At 44.2% G+C, this 18940-nt stretch overlaps 1 protein-coding gene and 1 long non-coding RNA gene across 2 annotated transcripts; one reads left to right on the forward strand and one right to left on the reverse strand.

Moving 5' to 3' along the window:
* Positions 1-703: 703 nt before the first annotated feature.
* Positions 704-17800, forward strand: MSANTD3 (Myb/SANT DNA binding domain containing 3). The gene is made up of 4 exons (XM_083407990.1): positions 704-1400; positions 4541-4990; positions 8452-13215; positions 13563-17800. Exons 2-3 carry the CDS (start codon positions 4573-4575, stop codon positions 8859-8861), a joined length of 828 nt encoding a protein of 275 aa, XP_083264116.1. The 5' UTR covers positions 704-1400; positions 4541-4572; the 3' UTR covers positions 8862-13215; positions 13563-17800.
* Positions 3797-7683, reverse strand: LOC310661713. Its single transcript, XR_014504093.1, has 3 exons — positions 7436-7683; positions 5077-5218; positions 3797-4140 (listed from the first exon to the last, which is right to left on the reverse strand). It is a non-coding gene; the product is annotated as an uncharacterized lncRNA (long non-coding RNA).
* Positions 17801-18940: the final 1140 nt, after the last annotated feature.

The following is an 18940-nucleotide window of genomic DNA, read 5'->3' on the forward strand; positions in this document are numbered from 1 at the left end:
GGTAAATAATTAAGCAAGGAAGCAAAATACTCTGCAGAAGCCAGCAACTGTAGGAAAGAGGGCATGGAGCAGAAATCAGAGTTGGGGTATCCCACGGCCCTCCAGAGAGACATATATAAATATGCCAACAACAGCAACAATCTGTTGAATGGGGACCGATGGAAGTTGTAGTTTGGGATTCCCTAGCCCTCCCCATAGAGAGCTAAACTCCAACTTCCACCAGTCCCCAGCCAGCACAGCCAACGCTCAGAGGTGATTCCTCGTCCATATCCGGAGGGGGAAATGGTTCTTACTTCCCCCCGTGCGCCGCCTCGAGTCCCTGTCGGGGGGAAAGGCGGAGTATACATAATACAGCACCAGCAACAGCCGCTCCGCACTCTTCTTCCGACTTCTCCGCCGCCAAAGGCAGGCCCTCCGCAGGCGAGCCCCTCGCGAAGGCAACCCCCGGGTGTGCACCGCCAGCCCCCGACCCGCCTCGCCTCCTTCAAGCTACTCACAGAGCCCGCCGCCGCCGCCGCCGACAACCTTCCTCTTGGGCTGTCGCCACGCAAGTGACAATGCGCATGCGCAGTGTGCGCCCCGCCCACTTTTCCCGGCCGGAGCCGCGGCGGAGCTGCCGGGTCGGAAAACCCGGACTGGATTTCCAGAGAGAAGCGGGAGCGGCGCCATTCGGTCACTCTCTGCTCTGAGTCTTGCAAAAAATAAGAACGAAGGAAGCCTTCTGTCTTTAGTGCAGCGGGGCGGGGAGAGAAAACAGCGCTTGTTGTCAGCTTTCGCATGCATGCATGCATAACACGCACGCACACATCTGTTCTCGCCTTCGCTTCGTGCCCCGAGCGCGAAATTATGGGATTGCAACGTTTCCACCCGGGGCGCTCGCTTCGCTTGGCGGCCGCCGCTTTGAGACCCGCGTCGGAACTTGGGAAGAGCAGGAGGGAGTGGTTTAGTGGTCGGGGAAGAAGGGGAGGAAGGTGGAAGCGACACGGATCCCGCCTTCTCTAAACCCAGCCGCGGAGAGGGAGGGAGGCAGGGAGAGATTGGCAATTAATGGTGGGGCTTTTGTTAAGAGCAGGGGCTGTTGCGCTGCCCTTTGGGATTGGAGGCCGATCCCGTATCTATCCACACGTTACGGGGATTATCTCTCTCCCCTCCGCCGGGGCAACGGCAAGATGAGCGCTGCTCGTTATTGTCTGAACCGCCGCTTGCGCGCCTGCATTTGCAAACCTGCAGCCGCCGATGCGCATTCAGTGGGTGGCGGGGCGTCCTTTGTCAGGCTGGGATCTGTGCTTTCCTGTTCTCCAAAATAGAGAGGAAAACCCGGCAGCATCCAGGAAAAAGCAAGAAGGGGGAGGAAGCCCGAGGAGGAGGCCGTGGTCCACCAAAGCCTGGTAATTGTGCGTGTGCGTGTGTTTAAAATGCATGTGTAAAATGGTGTTTATTTCCCAGGAAAATGCTCTGGAACCTCTTTGCTCCAGAAAAGCGGCCAGGATGCCTCCCCAGATGTGTAACAGGTTGAGGGAATTTGTATTTCTCTGCTAAGGGGAAAGGCTCGCTGGGCCACAGATGGTCATTTTGTTCCCCACCCCCCGGTCCTTGTGGCGCAACATCGTCGCGTGTAACTTGTGCAGCCCTGCCTGCGTCTACTCCGGAGTAAGTCTGCTCTCGGGCAAAGTGTGTGCAGGGTTGCAGTCCTCTACACTCCCTCGTCTGGGGGCGAAACCCCCGATCATGGGTAAACGTGGATAGCATTGCGCTTTTTAAGGATTTTTGATTACCGAAGTTGGGCTAGATGAGGCATTCTAGATTGGTGGCAGCATTTGTAAATATTTAGAATTAAGATTGAGAATATTGCAGTCCGCTGTGGCTGTTTCAGTTGCTTCCCTGTGTAAAATCCTGATGAGGGAAGACCGAAGGGGTGTTTATGGGATATACATCTCCGCGCTGCCAGCTTTCTGCCAGCTTTTGCCATTTCAAATGAAGTGATCTCAAAAACACCATTTGGAGCCTGGCTAACCCCCAAGCGCAGGCAAGATGAGCGACCTGTAGCGCTGCAGATGTTGCTGGACTACAGCTCCCACAATCCCTTGCCATTGGTCTTACTGGCGGAAGCTGATGGGAGCTGCAGTTCACGCACACCTGGCGGACCATAGCTTTCCCCATCTCTGTACATCTTGGGGTTGTTGTGGCAGAAGAGCCTGCGCTTATCCCTCTATAGATTCTGTGGCCTTCCATGGCGTTTTCAAGAAGTCATTTGTACGTTTACATTCCTATGTATGTACCTTCTCCAGACCTTCTTGTGTCACAGAAGCCAAAGCAATGTTTGCCTTGTTCCTATGCAGGCACTGACCAGAGCCAGGCCTGCTTAGCTTCAGTAAGGCTGATCTACACATGTTTACTCTGAGGTAACATATATGGAAGTAAACATGCATACAGATCAACCTATAAACTGAAATGTATTGTGAATTATCCTTATTAATGCAGGGAATTGCTTCTTTTGCTGAATATGCACATGGGAAATGCATAATGCAATTTAGGATGATCCCCTACTCCCTTCATGTTTTTGAGTGTGGGGCAATATTTGAGGGGTTAACAGGATACATAATTAAGTGTTGAGAGAGAGAGAGAGGTACTTACAATGAAATTTCCTGTCTTTTATTAATCATAATCTTCAAGACTTCTTCTTCAGGACCCTGTGGATTTGAAAGGTAGGCATCCTTGCAGTTAACCATTCCTGCTTCACAAGAATATTTGGCCTAGAGTTATCTGAGATATAATGAATCCATTATAATGGACTGGTTTTAAGGTATGTTTGTTGGAACTGCAATCGTGTGCTCCCAAGATCTTAGCAGAGAGTTTTGGCAGTGATATGGCTTGATCCATGGATCTACCGTGGATCTGCAGCACAGGAGCAACAATCAAGTCAAGAAGCTGGATACTTGTATTGTTGTTCTTTGATTTTATTAGTGCTGCAAAGCAAGAGAAGAAACCCTATTATTGCTACCTACTGGCTATAATGTTGTTACTCGGTTATAATTGTTAAACCAAAACCCAAAGCGAATCCCAAAGTTACTCAGTTTGTGAGGGGGAGGTTCCCTTTCATCCCTGTATCTCAAACAATCCTATGCTACATAGTCAGCTGTTACTTCCACCCCACAAAGGTTCTCCTTTCTGCCATCTCATTACCAATAATTCCCACATGGGCTGGACTCCAGCAAAAAGCAGAGACCCATTATCTGTCATTCTGAATTCAAAAAACCATATTCCATTTACCAAATCACATTTACATATCTCCATTCTTTATGGTCAGTGACAACGTGTTAGCACCCCTACCCTATCAGGTCTTGCATCCCTCAGCCCTCTAAAGCCACCCCGATAGCCACTCTGCTATCAATATGGATAACTAATTGGATAAACTAGAGTATGAAGATGATGCCCAACCTTTGCTGTTTGGTTCTGGCACGTAGAGGCATGTTGCCTCTACGCAGGGGTGTTCCAATTAGCTGTCGTGGTAACGAGTAGGAAATGATAGCTCTTGCTCTTTTCTCAAGCCATCTAACTTAGTGGCTTTGAGGGGCTATCACTGTTAGAAACTCAGATATATAAGCTTAGGTGCCAAAAGGCTCCTTAAACCCAGGTTACAGCCAGCTCCCCCAGATCCCCAATAAAATATCTAGAAAAATAGCACTGGGCATTGCCATTCAAATGGTGTCCGTGCACTGTGTCTTGTGATCAATTTTGCAGCGCAGGGCTTACCTGGGCTCCCCCCCCCCAATATTTTATTCCAGTTGGCACCCCTGGTTGCAGTTGCCCAAACAGAATGTCTAGTTGTCCTTTGGGGGCAAGATGGCTCTAAAGTCTTATTTTTCAAATGATGAACTGACTGTGTTTGAACATTTGACTTGTTCAGATGACAACCTTGAGCTAGGTTAAGCACTTTGAGAACTTAAAGAAGAAAAGTCACTTTATCCAGGGACAACCCACAGATATATAGGCCTATTCTTACCTCTTTTTCTTCATGGTGACCTGGACCATTCATAACTTAAGAATATTCTTCACAACTGTGAGCAGGGCAGTGGGGTGGGGCAATTTAAGACAAGCGGCAATAATTAACTACAACATTGTTCACTGCTCCTGCTCCAGCTGCACAGAAAAAAGGCATTTTGGTTCCTGAAATTCATTCTGATTGTGCAGACAAAATGTAACTGATAGAATTCTGTAAGATGCGGTAATAGTGTGTGAAAACAGTCCAGACCCAATGATCCCCAGACATGCAATTCCCGTTGTGCCCAGGCCTCTATGCGCCTGGTGCCTGGCTAATTTTGAACACTGTGTAGTAGGGAATTCTGAATTGTGTGAAGTAGCACTTTTGTTTGTCCTGAACTCTGCTATTGGTGATTGTGTTGACTGACTGACTGACTGATGATAGTGTAATATTCTAACATTTTTTTGTGACGAAAAAGAACATTTTCTGAGCAGAATGTTATTTGCTGTGAAATCAGTCATGCTTGCAAAAGTAAGCTGTCTGTTGTTGTTTTTATAGGTTATTTTGGCACTCTGGAGAATCAAAAGAAAATGCAAAACAGCGAAGTGATAAAACCTGCCAAATACTTCTCTGAAGTGGAGAAGAGTGTGTTGCTGGCATTAGTTGAGAAATACAAATATGTACTCGAGTGTAAAAAAAGTGATGCGAGGACTATTGCACTGAAACAACGGACCTGGCAAGCCCTTGCTCATGAATATAATTCTCAACCAAGTGTATCCCTACGAGATTTCAAGCAGCTGAAAAAATGCTGGGAGAACATCAAAGCACGGACAAAGAAAATAATGGCACATGAAAGGCGAGACAAGGTAAAAAGGAGCATTAGTCCACTTCTAAGTAATCACATCCTGGGGAAAGAGAAGATTGCCAGCATGGTACCTGAGCAGGTGTACTTTTTACAGAGTCCGCCAGAAGAGGATTCTGAATATCAGCCAGAAGCCTCCAGCCAAGGTACAGTTGTTTTCTAGTGATCTACAGTAAACTATTCTCGTAGCTTTACATTCCAAAAGTAGATAGAAAATTTGCAGTTTGCTTACCTGGTGATACCTCTTGTGGTGCTATGATTTTTCCAGTATAAGTAAATGAACACAAATCTATATGGATTTAACTGGTGAGTCATGACACTTGATAGGATCGTGCCCTTTCCCTCAGGTGTGTCATAGCAGCACCATTTTTCTCCTGAAGATAAGAAAAAGGTGAATGATAGGGGGGAATAAGAGAATGAGACATTAATCTTTTTTTATAAAAAAAAACACCTATAACTTACCATTTGACCCCATGCCTGGTATATGTGTGCATGCATTTCCAATTATTTGGGATAATTAATTTTAACAAGTTCACGTTATCATGATTTTATTTTTAAGCCATTTTGAGAGGTTTGACTATAAATTCAGAGTAACCTTCATAAATGTGAGTTTCTATGTGAGCCTCAGGTTGCAATTAGGTTGGGTGTAAGAACATTGAAGACCACTGCATTTTGTTCCAGTACAGCCGTGAAAATAATACCTACCATTCAAACTGTTTATATCTTAGTTAACACATCAAAAACATGCTTGTATCCATTTGTGGGAGGCCCACAGGTTGGAGCAGCAGAGAGTAACCCTTTGTGGTCAACAACCACAATTTCCTCAGAGGAACGTGGTCAGAAGCCACAAACCAGTGGCAGGACCAAAGCCTGGGCAGGGTTCCCATTCGTACACCATCCCTTAATTCTCTCATTCAGTCCCATTCATGCAAGTTCACAAGGAGCCACTGTGGCTGGCACACAGGCAAAGCTGCCAACCAGCAAAGCAGTGCAAAGTATGGATATCAGTCAACCCACCAGTGGAACAGTCACTGGGCTTGGCCATGAAGACAGCAGAAGCTACAAAGTGTAGGTGCCCCTAGCAACCTTTCTGCATCAGCCAATCTTCACACAGCTCCCAGCAAGGACCACTGCTCTGCCCACCACATGCATGACCCAACACAAGAAAAGCACACACCCTAGGCGGACACCGTTAAGTAACACACGTGGGCACAGTGGCGCCTCAGACACACACAGATTGGGACCCCTCACGACACCTCGTACTCATGCATCACTGATGCCAAAGTACCGTACTCCAACAGAAACATCAAAGCATTTGTTGCAGACATGAGTGTGCATCCCAAGCAGACACAGGAGTGCAAAGCGCCATCAAAGAGGATCCACACCTGTCACACACCCTTCCATGGAGTCCACAGAGCATCCACATAGCCAGGACAAGGGATGGGGGTACAGCTGTCCCGAGCAAAAAGCAAATTACACTTGGAGATTTCTAATACCATTGGTATTTCTAATAACATTGGTTCAATGTTCTGGAGTTTCAGAGGGAAGGAAGGAAGGTGGAAAGCAAAAATAACCTCAGCTCTGTTTCTCCCCTGTCAAAATCCTTGCTCTTCTTAATTACAACACACCACACTTTATGTTTTCTACCTGTTTCTTACCCTCAGAATCTGTTTTGCTTTGTTTCTCCTCCAGCAACGTTGCAATAAGTATGATGAGCAAAAGATTCTGTCCTCTACACCCCAACCCTTGCTACCTCAGTGCAGTTCAGCACTTCTTGAAAGGCTTTTTTACCCACAACTTCTCCATTCCCTCATGCTTCTAACCCCCTCCCTTTTTTGCAAGTTGAGAAACTTTTTGCAAAGCTTTGCGTACAAAAACACCTGTTTCAAGGACAGTAAGCCTTCTCCTTTTCTATAGGGCAAGCTACTTATGGACTGGAGCAGGTGAGCTCAGTGAAAAGAGTCAAATCTGTGCTGTGGCCAATGCTGTCATCTTCCTTTTTTCAAAAAACCTACCTGTGCTCTGTCCCAATCTGTTTCTACATCCTTCAAGGCTGCACCAAAGGAGGTGAAGAGCCGCAGGTTGCCCAGCTGTGGGTTATAGCATCTCAAAATAAATCCTTGAGTTGAAAGAGACCTTTTAGCAGGAGGATATGAATTGTAGTTCTGTTGTTCTCTTCCCTGCCTGCTTCTTTCAATACAAGCACTTCAAAAGACATCTTGGGTGAACTCCAAGAGGCCACTCTGAGCATTCCTCCCTATTTTCTCAAGCCTGCTGAATTCAAGCCCCCCACTCTGAACTTTGGAGCGGGGGATAATCTTGTGCTTTGAGGTGCTTGAGGGCCTTCAAAAGGCATGTGGCCCAGGCAGCCTCCAGTCCTCTGAGGAAAGTGAAAGATCATATCAAACCTCCTGTGTCTTGGAGGTACTCTACAAAGTTCAACATGGTGTCAGTCATCCTAACTGTGAAGGCCCCTATAGAGCTACTCTCAGAGAAAAGCCTTGACGGTGGAGGCAAAGGGTAGAGCTTTAAAGAGAGCCGAATTTCCTTTTCCTCGTCTTTTTCTCTGGCCAAACATTTTTTACCCATACCTGTGCACCAGAGAGGAAGTGAGGGATGCCTACACACCCAGGGCAGCCGTTCCTCTTTCAGACTGTCTTCAACTCTGAAAGCCCATTCCTCTTCCACCCTATAATGGTAGTGCTTGTAGTTTAATGCTGTCACAATGTCCAGTGTCCTGAATCTGCTTCAGGGAAAGATGACGCAAGCTTGGCTGTGCAGTAATTTACTGTCATTTTTAAAAATCACATTGATATGCCATCTTTCCTCCAAGGCTGTCAAGATGGAGCCCATGGGGTTATCCTAGCTTATCCTCACTGCAACAGCTCTATAAAGTGGTTAAGCTGAAGATAGTGACCACCCAGTCATTGATAGTAAAGGTAAAGGGACCCCTGACCATTAGGTCTAGTCATGACCGACTCTGGGATTGCGCGCTCATCTCGCTCTATAGGCCGAGGGAGCCGGCGTTTGTCCGCAGACAGCTTCCAAGTCATGTGGCTAGCAAGACTAAGCCGCTTCTGGCGAACCAGAGCAGCACACGGAAACGCCGTTTACCTTCCCGCCGGAGCGGTCCCTATTTATCTACTTGCACTTTGACATTGATAGCTGAGTCAATGACATTGATAGCTGAGAGCCAGTGTGGTGTAGTGGTTAAGAATGGTAGTCTTGCAGTCTGGTGAACTGGGTTCACGTCTCTGCTCCTCCACATGCAGCTGTTGGGTGACCTTGGGCTAGTCACACTTCTCTGAAGTCTCTCAGCCCCACTCACCTCACAGAGTGTTTGTTGTCAGGGAGGAAGGGAAAGGAGAATGTTAGCTGCTTTGAGACTCCTGAAGGGGAGTGAAAGGCGGGATATAAAATCCAAACTCCTCCTCCTCCTCCTCCTCTTCTTCTTCTTCTTCTTCTTCTTCTTCTTCTTCTTCTTCAATTTGGGCTTCAAGTCTCCCAATGTATGTTTAACACTATATCCACCACACCAAACTGGCTCTTGGGTTGGAAAAAATTGAAAATTATTATAATGGTCATATTTCTTATTTTATTTCCCCAGAACCTTTCACCGTTATAAACAGAGAACTGTGCGATGAAGACAAAGATCTTGTACATTTCCAGGTATGCGAAGGAACCTCGCAATCGGAGCCTTCCTGTTCAGCAGTCAGAATAACAGGCAGTAAAAATTTCAGAAGTAAAGCTGCCCAGGAAAGCGACCTGAAAAAGATGCATGAAGAAGAGCACCATCAGCAAATGTCCATCTTGCAGCTGCAGCTGATCCAGATGAACGAGGTCCACGTGGCCAAGATTCAGCAGATCGAGCGGGAGTGTGAGATGGCGGAAGAGGAGCACAGAATCAAGATGGAGGTGCTCAACAAAAAAAAAATGTACTGGGAGCGGAAACTTCAAACTGTTACAAAAGAGTGGCCCGTCTCATCTTTCAACAGACCGTTCCCTAATTCGCCCTAGAGAAGGCAGCAGCCAGCCATAAAATGGACTGGCGTCACTGAGAATGAGGAGGGGTTCAGTTCTGCTAGTTTTGTATTTTTAGTTTGAGAGAATGCCTTCCCACTAGGCCATGAACAAACATTAAGGAAGAGCTAAGAAAAATGTGGTATCTATTTGTTGTTTTTTAAGCCCAATAACTCAACTATTATCATTTTTGGAGCATCCCCTTATACACACAGGAAGTCAGTAGGCGTATCCTGTGGCGCACACTTTTTGTCTAGAAAGTTCTGAACAGCAGATAACGTAGCTGGGCATTTTAGTATTTTATTTCAAGTCTGAAATTTAAATTTGTTTCCAAGAAGCAAGAATTCTGACTTATCCTCCATAATTGTTTGTTGAGGTGGGGCTGCTAGCAGATGCGCAGTGACTCAGCTGCATCACTGAGCCAGAGGACATAATACATTTTCCGTTTATTAATAGAATGTGGGGAAAGGGCAGCATTATAGCAGGAACAGCTTCAGAAGAGGGCATGGAAAGCTTTCAAACAATTGATTAGCTCTCTGGCCACAAGGGAAGTTCACCACCACCACATTTCTCTCCTGTCCCTAACCATTAATGACGCTGCACTCAGTTTGCACTATAGGGTATGGCTCACCTGCCAGCTATATAACTTAGGGCAAAATTACTACTGTCTGGCCACTTTTCTGCGGTTGAAGAAGGCATCAAGAAAATTACCATTGTGTGTGATTTGCAGCTGCGCACGTGTACTCCACAGTAAGTGTATACAGGATTGCAGCATCACTTGGATAAATGGCACCCCTCCGTTTGGTTCATTTCAGCTTGTTTGGCTTCTCGTCATGTCAGGAAGGAGCCACCCGTCCATCTAGTACGATGCGGGTCCAGTTTGTTTGCATGACAGGATCACCCTCTCCGTACTGCACCTATCTCTTGGTCCTAGTCCACATGAGCCAGGGATCTGAAGTGAGCACCAGCCAAATGTAAGGAGGTTAAAGTGTAGATTTACTGTGTAACTCGGGGCTATTTAAACACATTGCATTTTTACATGCAAGTCCCTGTAAAAATGTAATGAGTGCACATGGCAAATGCATATAATTCTGCCGCCACACAGGGGGTGGCTGTGGCTCCTTGAATGGGTAACTGGCAAACGCATTGAGCATCACATTGTGTGACTGAGCTCTTGAAGAGTTTTCATCTTTGATGGGGAGGCAAGGGACTGAGAGAACCCACCACCCTCTAAGTACGTGACAAAGGAGAAGCAGGCTTGTTTCTGTTTTAATGAAGCAGCAACCATGAATTTCCACGATTTCATATGTAGATTTGGCAGTTATGACTAATAAGTGCAAATGGTGATATTAGCTTTCTCTTCTTCTCAAAATGGGGCAATCTTGCTGTGTTCATTGGGCTTCAGGTGGTTTTCAGTTGGATTTACAGGTAAATCTTTTCAGATGCTTCTAAGACAGAGACCTGGAGCTACTTAAGAGTGCTGTCAAATCTGTTGCAAAACTAGCATGAGTGGATCAGAGCTGCCCCTCTTTTATATTTACAGTACCAGAGGGTTACCAGTAAAGTAGGGGGAGGCATAGTCAATTTTTCAGGCAGGTATAAGGAACATTTGAGTGTCCAGACATTGCAGCTACAACTTGCATCATCCCTAGTCATTGGCCATGCTTGCTAGGCCTGATGGGAGTTGTAGTTCAGCAGCAACTGGAGGACCAAAGGTTCCCACACTAAGGGTACAAGCTTGTTGCTGAATGTTGGTGAAGCGCCATACGTTTGTCATTGCTTTCAGCACTCCCATCTTGGTATGTCAAGGAAAAGGGTAAGGAGTTTTTCCTCCTGTCTTCCAGGGCATGGGGGTGGCTAGAGTTGAGATTTTAAATACTATATAATTGTGAGTTCGGAGTACAGTGGTGGGAATTACTCTGAATTAACTAAAGGGGATGAGCATGGTTTATGGTGCTGCACATGCGCACTGCACAGAATTAGCCATAAAGGCTTCCTCTTTTTCCTGTTGATAGGATGGTGTGCTGAAATACCAACTTGGGGAATGAGATGGAGATCTACTATTCATAGGTGCAGATCATTTACATGCTGACATGAAATCCTTGCTCTACCTCACTCCTCTCAAATAGAATCAAGCTCAAAGAAATTGAGTCGCTTCAGGTCTTTTCTGGTGCGTTCCTTTGACAAATAAGACCGGGTATAAATAGGTTCATTCTGGAAAAACAAAATTTGTGTATTTTGGTAATGTATCTTTTAGTGCAACTTCTTATTGAGGAGCTCTGTTCAAACTGTTGAGCAGATCTTATTGAACATCTTACAAAGTGCACACTGGTTCACAGTTAACAGATTCCCAGGCAAACAAGAAACTATCAGAAGTATGGGGAAAGGGAATGGGAAGATAACTGGAAAGAGGGCTGTGCTTATACTGTGGAGATTTTTGTGGTTCTTAAATGACTTTATAACTTAGTATTTTAAATAATTTTCCAAAGGGAAAATAATTATGTTAGTTAATGCATGTGTAGAGCTTAAATACTGAATTCAAACCACTACAAAAATAAATGGAGGTTCCAGCGTAATCCAATAGAAAACGAGGGAGCAATTGCAGCCCCAAGCCTCAGGAAATCACAAGCCCTTTTGAAAGTATTTTGAGGGGAAATGTTAGACTACTTCTCATTTGCCTACTCATTTTGGTGTCTTTGGTACATATTAGGGTTGTCTGGTCCAAGTTAGAATGGGGCTCCTGTTCCTGTGTGCAACTGGGAATTTCAGAAGGTGCATGTGCTCTCACCTCTGCATGGCAAGTTGCCCTTGCCAAAATTATCACAAACTACTACCTGTAAAAGAGGGGTCACCCATGTGGACATCTCTATAGCTAAGGCAGAGCAGCTAAGGACCTCATTTACAACGAGACATTAGGTTTTGCTTAGCACCCAGATAACATTCTCCATCCTCCATAGTATTTCCCTTTTCAATGAGCCTCAGTTTCTCAGCACTTCAGAGTGGAGTTTTTTTCAACTGCTGCTCCTGTGTCTATTTTTCGGTGGAGAGGGACACAAGTTGCACTGCAATTTTGCTGCCAGTCTTGAGATATTTCCATTTCTTTCATGTTCTAAATTCTGAACTTTTAAAATACTACTTTATCATTTACTTTTTAATTCCTATTATGTCTTCTGTTCAGTGTTACCATGTTAAATAGATTTATTTCACTCTCTCCCTTGAATTTCCCCCTTCCCTGTCATTTATATTCTTATTATTTAGATAATATGTAGAACTCAACATTTCATCCTCTTTGCTTTTGCCTAAATAGAGTAGTTTCCTGGTATATTGGATATAGAACTGTATGAATTCCTCATTCAAATTCTGCAAGAAGAAAATCTAGATACTGTGAGATGTATGAATTGTGCCTTGTATTTTTTTAGTGTGTACAATTCATTTTGTTTCGGCTGTAATCTGGGGTAGAAGGAATGAGCTACAGCAAAGCACAGATGTTCCGCCACCTGATTCCTGGTGCTTCATATTAAATTGCCCCCCTACTTTAGAAATTTCACCATGCATTCTCCACACACCAAAGTTATATTTTTCGTGATAAGGGCTAGGACCTCTTTTTAAAGGCATGCTGAGAATTCTGAACTCTGTTCAATACAAAATTTTGCTACTTTTCTGCACATGTGCTGAGTTGCAAATACACACAGCCCTGATTAATTGATCTGGTATGAACAAAGAGAAATACAAGCCTTTTCTATTGTCTAAAATACTAGTTCATCTAAAAGGGGCTTCCTCAACCTCTGCCCTCCAGATGTTTTGAGACTACAAATCCCATCATCCCTGACCACTGGTCCTGCTAGCTAGGGATCATGGGAGTTGTAGGCCAAAAACATCTGGAGGGCCGAGGTTGAGGAAGCTTGATCTAAAATTTAATGGACCAGTTTCTGCTCAACAAATCAGAATCTCCTCTTCTCATTGCCCAGTTTCAATATCGCCTTTTTGAGATGTTGCTATCAGTTTTAGGGTACACATTCTTGACTTTTGTTTTTCAATATTTTTTCATGTGGGGTTCAGCTTCTTTATTCCATTTTAATGTTTGATTATTGTGAAACAACTTTTTATATGATGGTCCATAATCTGTTTTTTGTTTAATAGGACTGTATTTTTTAAAATCTTCGTATTTGTTTCTTTAAGTACAGTATACAGAACTGAGAAATGTCAAGGGACAACTATATATGAATGAGATGGTGGGGCGTGGTGGAAATAACCCAAAGCCTCATCAATATTCAGACAAGTGTTCTGAAAATAGACATTAGAGACCTGAACAATACGGTGAAGAGATATAGAAAGGTTTACAAGTACAGTGGTACCCCGCAAGACGAATGCCTCGCAAGACGGAAAACCCGCTAGACGAAAGGGTTTTCCGTTTTCCGATGCGCTTCGCAGGACGAATTTCCCTATGGAAAAGACGAAAATGTCTTGCGAGTCTTGAGATTTTTTTTCGCTCCCCACCCCCTTTTTCTAAGCCGCTAAACCGCTAATAGCCTTTTAGCAGCTAATCCGCTAATCCCTTAAACCTTTAATAGCCGCTAATAGCCGCTAAACCGCTAATAGCGCTAAGCCGCTAATAGGGTTGCTTCGCAAGACGAAAAAACCGCTAGACGAAGAGACTCACAGAACGAATTAATTTCGTCTTGCGAGGCACCACTGTAGAATTCTCAGGGGTGCCCATGTGTCACCCACAGACACCAGTATGCCCACCAGTACCTCCTGTGGAACCCGTTCAAGGTCCTCGTAAAATGTCCCTTAAAAACCCACAAGAGACGGTTTGCTCTTCATGTTCAGTTCCTGGTCAGAGGAGAGGGGCAAAGAGCTTCTGTCTCTGCGTAAATGTGGTGGTGGCCAATGTCATTGGTTTCCCCCCCGATTGGGAGGCAGGGCTCTCACACCATTTTGAGGGGCTCTTCTTTTTTCCTGCTCTTTTAGCTGTGGTGGTCATTTTGTGCCACACGCCACACAGCCTTTATGTGATTGGTGCGCAGAGCACTGTCTCCATTTTCCAAGTATGCCCATTGGCCTGAAAAGTTTGGTAGTCTCATCTACCATGCCGGATAAAGTAAGGCCAAGAATCAGAAAGCTACCTAATCACCCCTAAGGGATTGGGCAAGCCTTTTAGGGTTTTTCCTTTAAAGCTCCCGGGCCCTGCGCCATACCACAAGCTGCTTTTGAAATTCCCCTCTGTTTTAAAAGTAGTTTGCCATGAGACGCAAAAAGGCCCTGTTCAAGAAACACAAGACAAAATCCCTCTTATGTGCAATGCTATGCCCCTTCATTTGGGATTTAGTTCTTGTAACAGGACTACGATTTGGGCAGGCATGTAGGAATAAGGGGACTGTTCTGAGCAGATGTACAGGATTGCATCATAAAGAACTTAGGCCTGAGTAATATCGGACTGTACCATACATTTAATCAGCCAACTTTAAATATATGGAATGGCTTGCAGTTTATAATTCTGAGCTATGATAAATCTGATGGAGGTTAACAAATTTAAGAATTGGTTCTTTCTGTGATTTGGTGGAGACATTTAAATATCCTAACAAAATTACAGTTAGATCATTGTTAAATGTGCATTCTTGTGAACTTCTCTGTGTGTCGATTTTTAATTTATTTAGCCATTCAGAATCATAACTCATAACTTTTTTCTTTAAGTCCATGTATATTTCAGGCTTCTTAACATCATGGCAGATTTCAACTAAGGTCTCTGCAACTCATGACCCATGAGGCTGACTGCAGCGATTAGCCAGATGCCGTGACTTGCCATGTGCTTCAGGTGCCCCCATTTCTGTGGTTCTGTGTAAGCAGCAAAAACGGGAGGCTTATTAGTGAGCTGCGTTTTGTTTGATGGGTCACAAGATTATTTAGGCCTGCTGAAATGCTTATATACCATTTTCATGACTGATCCTTAATATTTAACACTTGTCAAATTTTCAAATAGCTGTTTGTTGAGTATTTCTCCTCCCACCCCAACGTCCTGCTTGCCTGTGTGGGTTTCTGTAATGTGCTGTGTTTGAGCAATGTGCCCTAGTTATACAGGACATGCCTGCTTTAAATATATAATGGTAATGCCAGACAAAACCTCTAAGCACTGGCCATAAATGACAGGCTCTATCACCCACCCCACCTCTTAATTATGGGTGGGCCAAGTATTTGCCAACCCAGGGATGGATGGTGAGAGTCAGTAATGCGGGCAATTTGGCATAAGAGTCTAAAGAGATCAGGGAGAAGAAATAACAACAGTTTGGCGGATAGGGAGGATGGAATTCTGCATTTTAGGAACGGAGTGGTGGAAAGGGTGTACGGAAGAGTGTTTAAGTGGTAGATTCTTTTCCAGGGTTGGTGCCGAGTCTACCATGTTTCCATACCCATCTGCAAACATAGCTGTCAAGCGTCCCTTATTTGGCGGGACAGTCCCTTATTCCAGCGCTGTGTCCCGCTGCTGTCCCTTATTGACGATGTCTCTTAAATAAGCTACTGAACATAATGGGGCCCTTTCTATGTCCAGCTGTCCTTTGTCAGCAACAAATTGTTGCTGTTTTTTGGTGTTGAATATATGCTATATGGTAATTTATGGACCTAATAGGCATCTAAAGCCATTTGCACGCAACAAAATATGAATTTTATAAAAGTAATTGTTGATCCCTTATTTTGGCTGCTGATCCCTTATTTTCGAGCCTGCTGGTCCCTTATTTTCAAATCTGTAAGTTGACAGCTATGTCTGCGAACCCCACGGGATGAATGCAGAGAGAGCAAGCTAGGCACAGAAGAACTACCAGGGAGTGGTCCTAAAGTTTACTACCTGAGTAGTTCTCAACATTGTTTCATCTAGTTGGCTGAGTCCCCCCAACGCTTGCACCTTTTCTCAAGTAGCAAGGCCAACATGTGGAATCCCCACTTGCCAAGATTTGGGGGGGGAGGGGTTGGGTGTGTATGGATGCCCTTTCTTGTGCCCAAGAAAATGAAGCCTAAATGTAGAAACAGAGTATGTTGTCGTTAAACGGGTGCTGTCGCCATAAGCTGTCGGTGTCCTCAGTGATTAAATCCATCACATCATTTCCAAAACTCCATTAACGCCACACCTGTACCCTAAGCAAGGTGAAATATGCAAGTGAAACTTTTTTGCTGGTACTCCAGGCCTGTTGGATTCTGTCCGCTATCCCTGTTGTGTACTCTCGCAATGCAGATTAGCTTATACAGCTTTATCACCGCCAACAATGCCTAGGACTTCTTTTTATTGGTTAGTACTACTTCAGTGTGCTTTTGGAAGCAATTCTGCAAATCTAAGGTACATATTGAAAATATGAAAAAAATTCACAACTGGGAGTGCTGTGGCATCTATTAAATGTGATCTGCAAATATGGTAAATAAATTGGTACTGTACTTGAAAAATCTAGTGTATAAATCTAAAAGCAAAGCAAGTTACTTCTAGTAGGGCATCCACAGATAAGTAGGCAGAATTTATTTTTAAGTAGGTGGGAAAAGGGAAGATTGAGGCTTATTGTACTCTACTGCTGCTGTGGAACCCTTATAAGGGTCCTTAAAGGCTTACAACATTCTGGGCTGCAGGTAGGAGAGAGAGAGAGTCACAACATTTTGTTGCAGGCTCGTTTTACTTTCATACTCTCCAGTATACTCTTGATGGTAACAATTCGTGTTCATATTCTGAAATGCAGCCTTGCAGTGGTGAGACATAAAGTTCAGGGTATTGTTGCTGATATCAGGTGGAATACTCCTAAATAAACTGCTTTAAAGTTGACGGTGTAATTACAGTTTTTAAAGTATATAGAATATTGTTCGCTCCTATACTCAAAAGAGTTCTGTGGTGCAGGTTTGTTTTTCCACAAACAACCAAGCTTTAGTTTTCTTTCCTGGCCATTGTAAAATACGTGTTTAGAACTCTGCTTCTCAAGCGGTGAGTCGAGTCCTGCAAAATTTTTTTCTAGCTGAGATGCAGTTTGACCCAGCAAGACAGACTCAGTGGTTAGCCGCATGAGCCGAGCTCCTCTGCCCACGTAAACCTCTGGCCAGGCTGAAACAAATGAGAATTTTGCCCCACGTTTGTACCTGAAGTGTAGTAAAACTAACACTGGGTAGATTGATACAGGGGACCCAATAGTTTGTCGTGTGTTGGCCCACTATCTAGGCAAATAGAACAATCCCCTCCTCTGCTTACTGGGTATTCCTTATTGGAGAGATAAAACATACTTTGGGAACAAGTGGCCCTTCTTAACTTGACCTTCCTATTTCAGACGGGGACCAAAGTTAAACCTGCCAGTCATGATCTCTTACTTCACCTACAGTGTAGATCTGGGTGGTTCTGACTTGGGTTGGATCACGTGTTCTGCAGATTCATGTAGTCCTTCTTGGGATCAGCCACTTAAGTGGGGAGCTTACTACTTCAAAGTCTCCCACACACATCTCTATGTGCAGAAATCTATGAGCTCTTCTAATTTAGTACCAAAGCCGTTTCTGCTTCTAGCAGATTAATTTACTAAACTGCATTGTGGAAAATACTGAAAACTGCCCCCACCTCCAAATAATGGATTTTTGCTCCATTTGGTTTACAGAACTGTGACCTTGTACTTCATATAGATGTATTTAAGGAATTAGGAGATCTTTATTATATAACTTAGTTTCATGATGGAATTTTTTGGTGCAGGATCTGTTTAATAATATTTATTTTCATCAGGAAGAGACTAAAGTCAAGCAAAGAATTCATAATAAGATGACTACTAGGTGTACATTTTAGTGCCTTGTTTATTGTATAATGTGTAATCAAAATGAAGGATTTCTGATAAAAATGTATTGCTAGTAGGAAAAATTGTATATGCACATAATTGGATCCAATAAATCATGAGTTGTTAATAAATCTTGAAAGTTTCCTCACTGAAAAATCCTATTGTGCTGTGGTCATTTTTATCCTAAGTACCAATCCATAAAGTATACTGTGCAGCAATAAAAGCAGTACAGGGTAGCAATGTTATGACGGGGATGGCACCAGTAAAATTCAAAATTAAAACAAAAAGCACCGTACACTGAGATGGAGTTGATATTGTTTACAATGTCTGGCAATAACTCCAGGGTTTCAGACAGGACTCCTTTCCAGCTGTACATTTTGATGCAGAGTGGGAGCTCTGGCTCTCCAGATGTTCCAGGACTGCTAATCCCATCCTTGACATTGGCCTTGCTGGCTCAGAGTGATGGAAATTGGAGTCCAACAACATCTGGGCAGCCCTAGGATGTCACATAGAGGAGGGAGAAAGGTTGTTTTCTGCTGCTCCAGAGAAGCGGACACGGAGCAATGGATCCAAACTACAAGAAAGAAGATTCCACCTAAACATTAGGAAGAACTTCCTGACAGTAAGAGCTGTTCGACAGTGGAATTTGCTGCCAAGGAGTGTGGTGGAGTCTCCTTCTTTGGAGGTCTTTAAGCAGAGGCTTGACAACCATATGTCAGGAGTGCTCTGATGGCGTTTCCTGCTTGGCAGGGGGTTGGACTCGATGGCCCTTGTGGTCTCTTCCAACTCTATGATTCTGGGTCCCCCATTCCCGCTCTAGGTGCTAAGGATTGAATTTGCAGCCTTCTGCATGCAAAGCATCTGCTGTATCCCTGAGCTACAGCCCCTTCTCCTCTTTATACTTTCTTGGGTGTATTTTTAGGCATTGGCTTTGTTCTTTTTCTCTGGGTTTGCTGACTTGGGCACAGCGAGCATATTTCAAGTGTTGTGCATGTACTTGTCTGCTTTCCTCCTTGCCCTGTGCGTGACTCCCATCCCTGCCATAACCTGACCCGACTTTATTTTTGAAGATGACTCTTATCTTCCCCTTTCAATTTGCTATGTCAATGGATTCATAATTCCACCTTTCACCCCTGTCTTTATCTGATTCATCTCTCGCACCCAGTTCCAAGCCACAACCTATCCCTGGGGTAATGGCACTTACACCCACATAATTTATGACTAAAAAAGTTACATAACTAGAGACATACTTTCCTTAAAGTATTCTGATTTCTAGAAATGACTTCAAAAGAATAC

The sequence above is a fragment of the Podarcis tiliguerta genome (assembly GCF_965153285.1).
Source record: "Podarcis tiliguerta genome assembly, chromosome: 13".
Classification (NCBI taxonomy): Eukaryota; Metazoa; Chordata; class Lepidosauria; order Squamata; family Lacertidae; genus Podarcis; species Podarcis tiliguerta.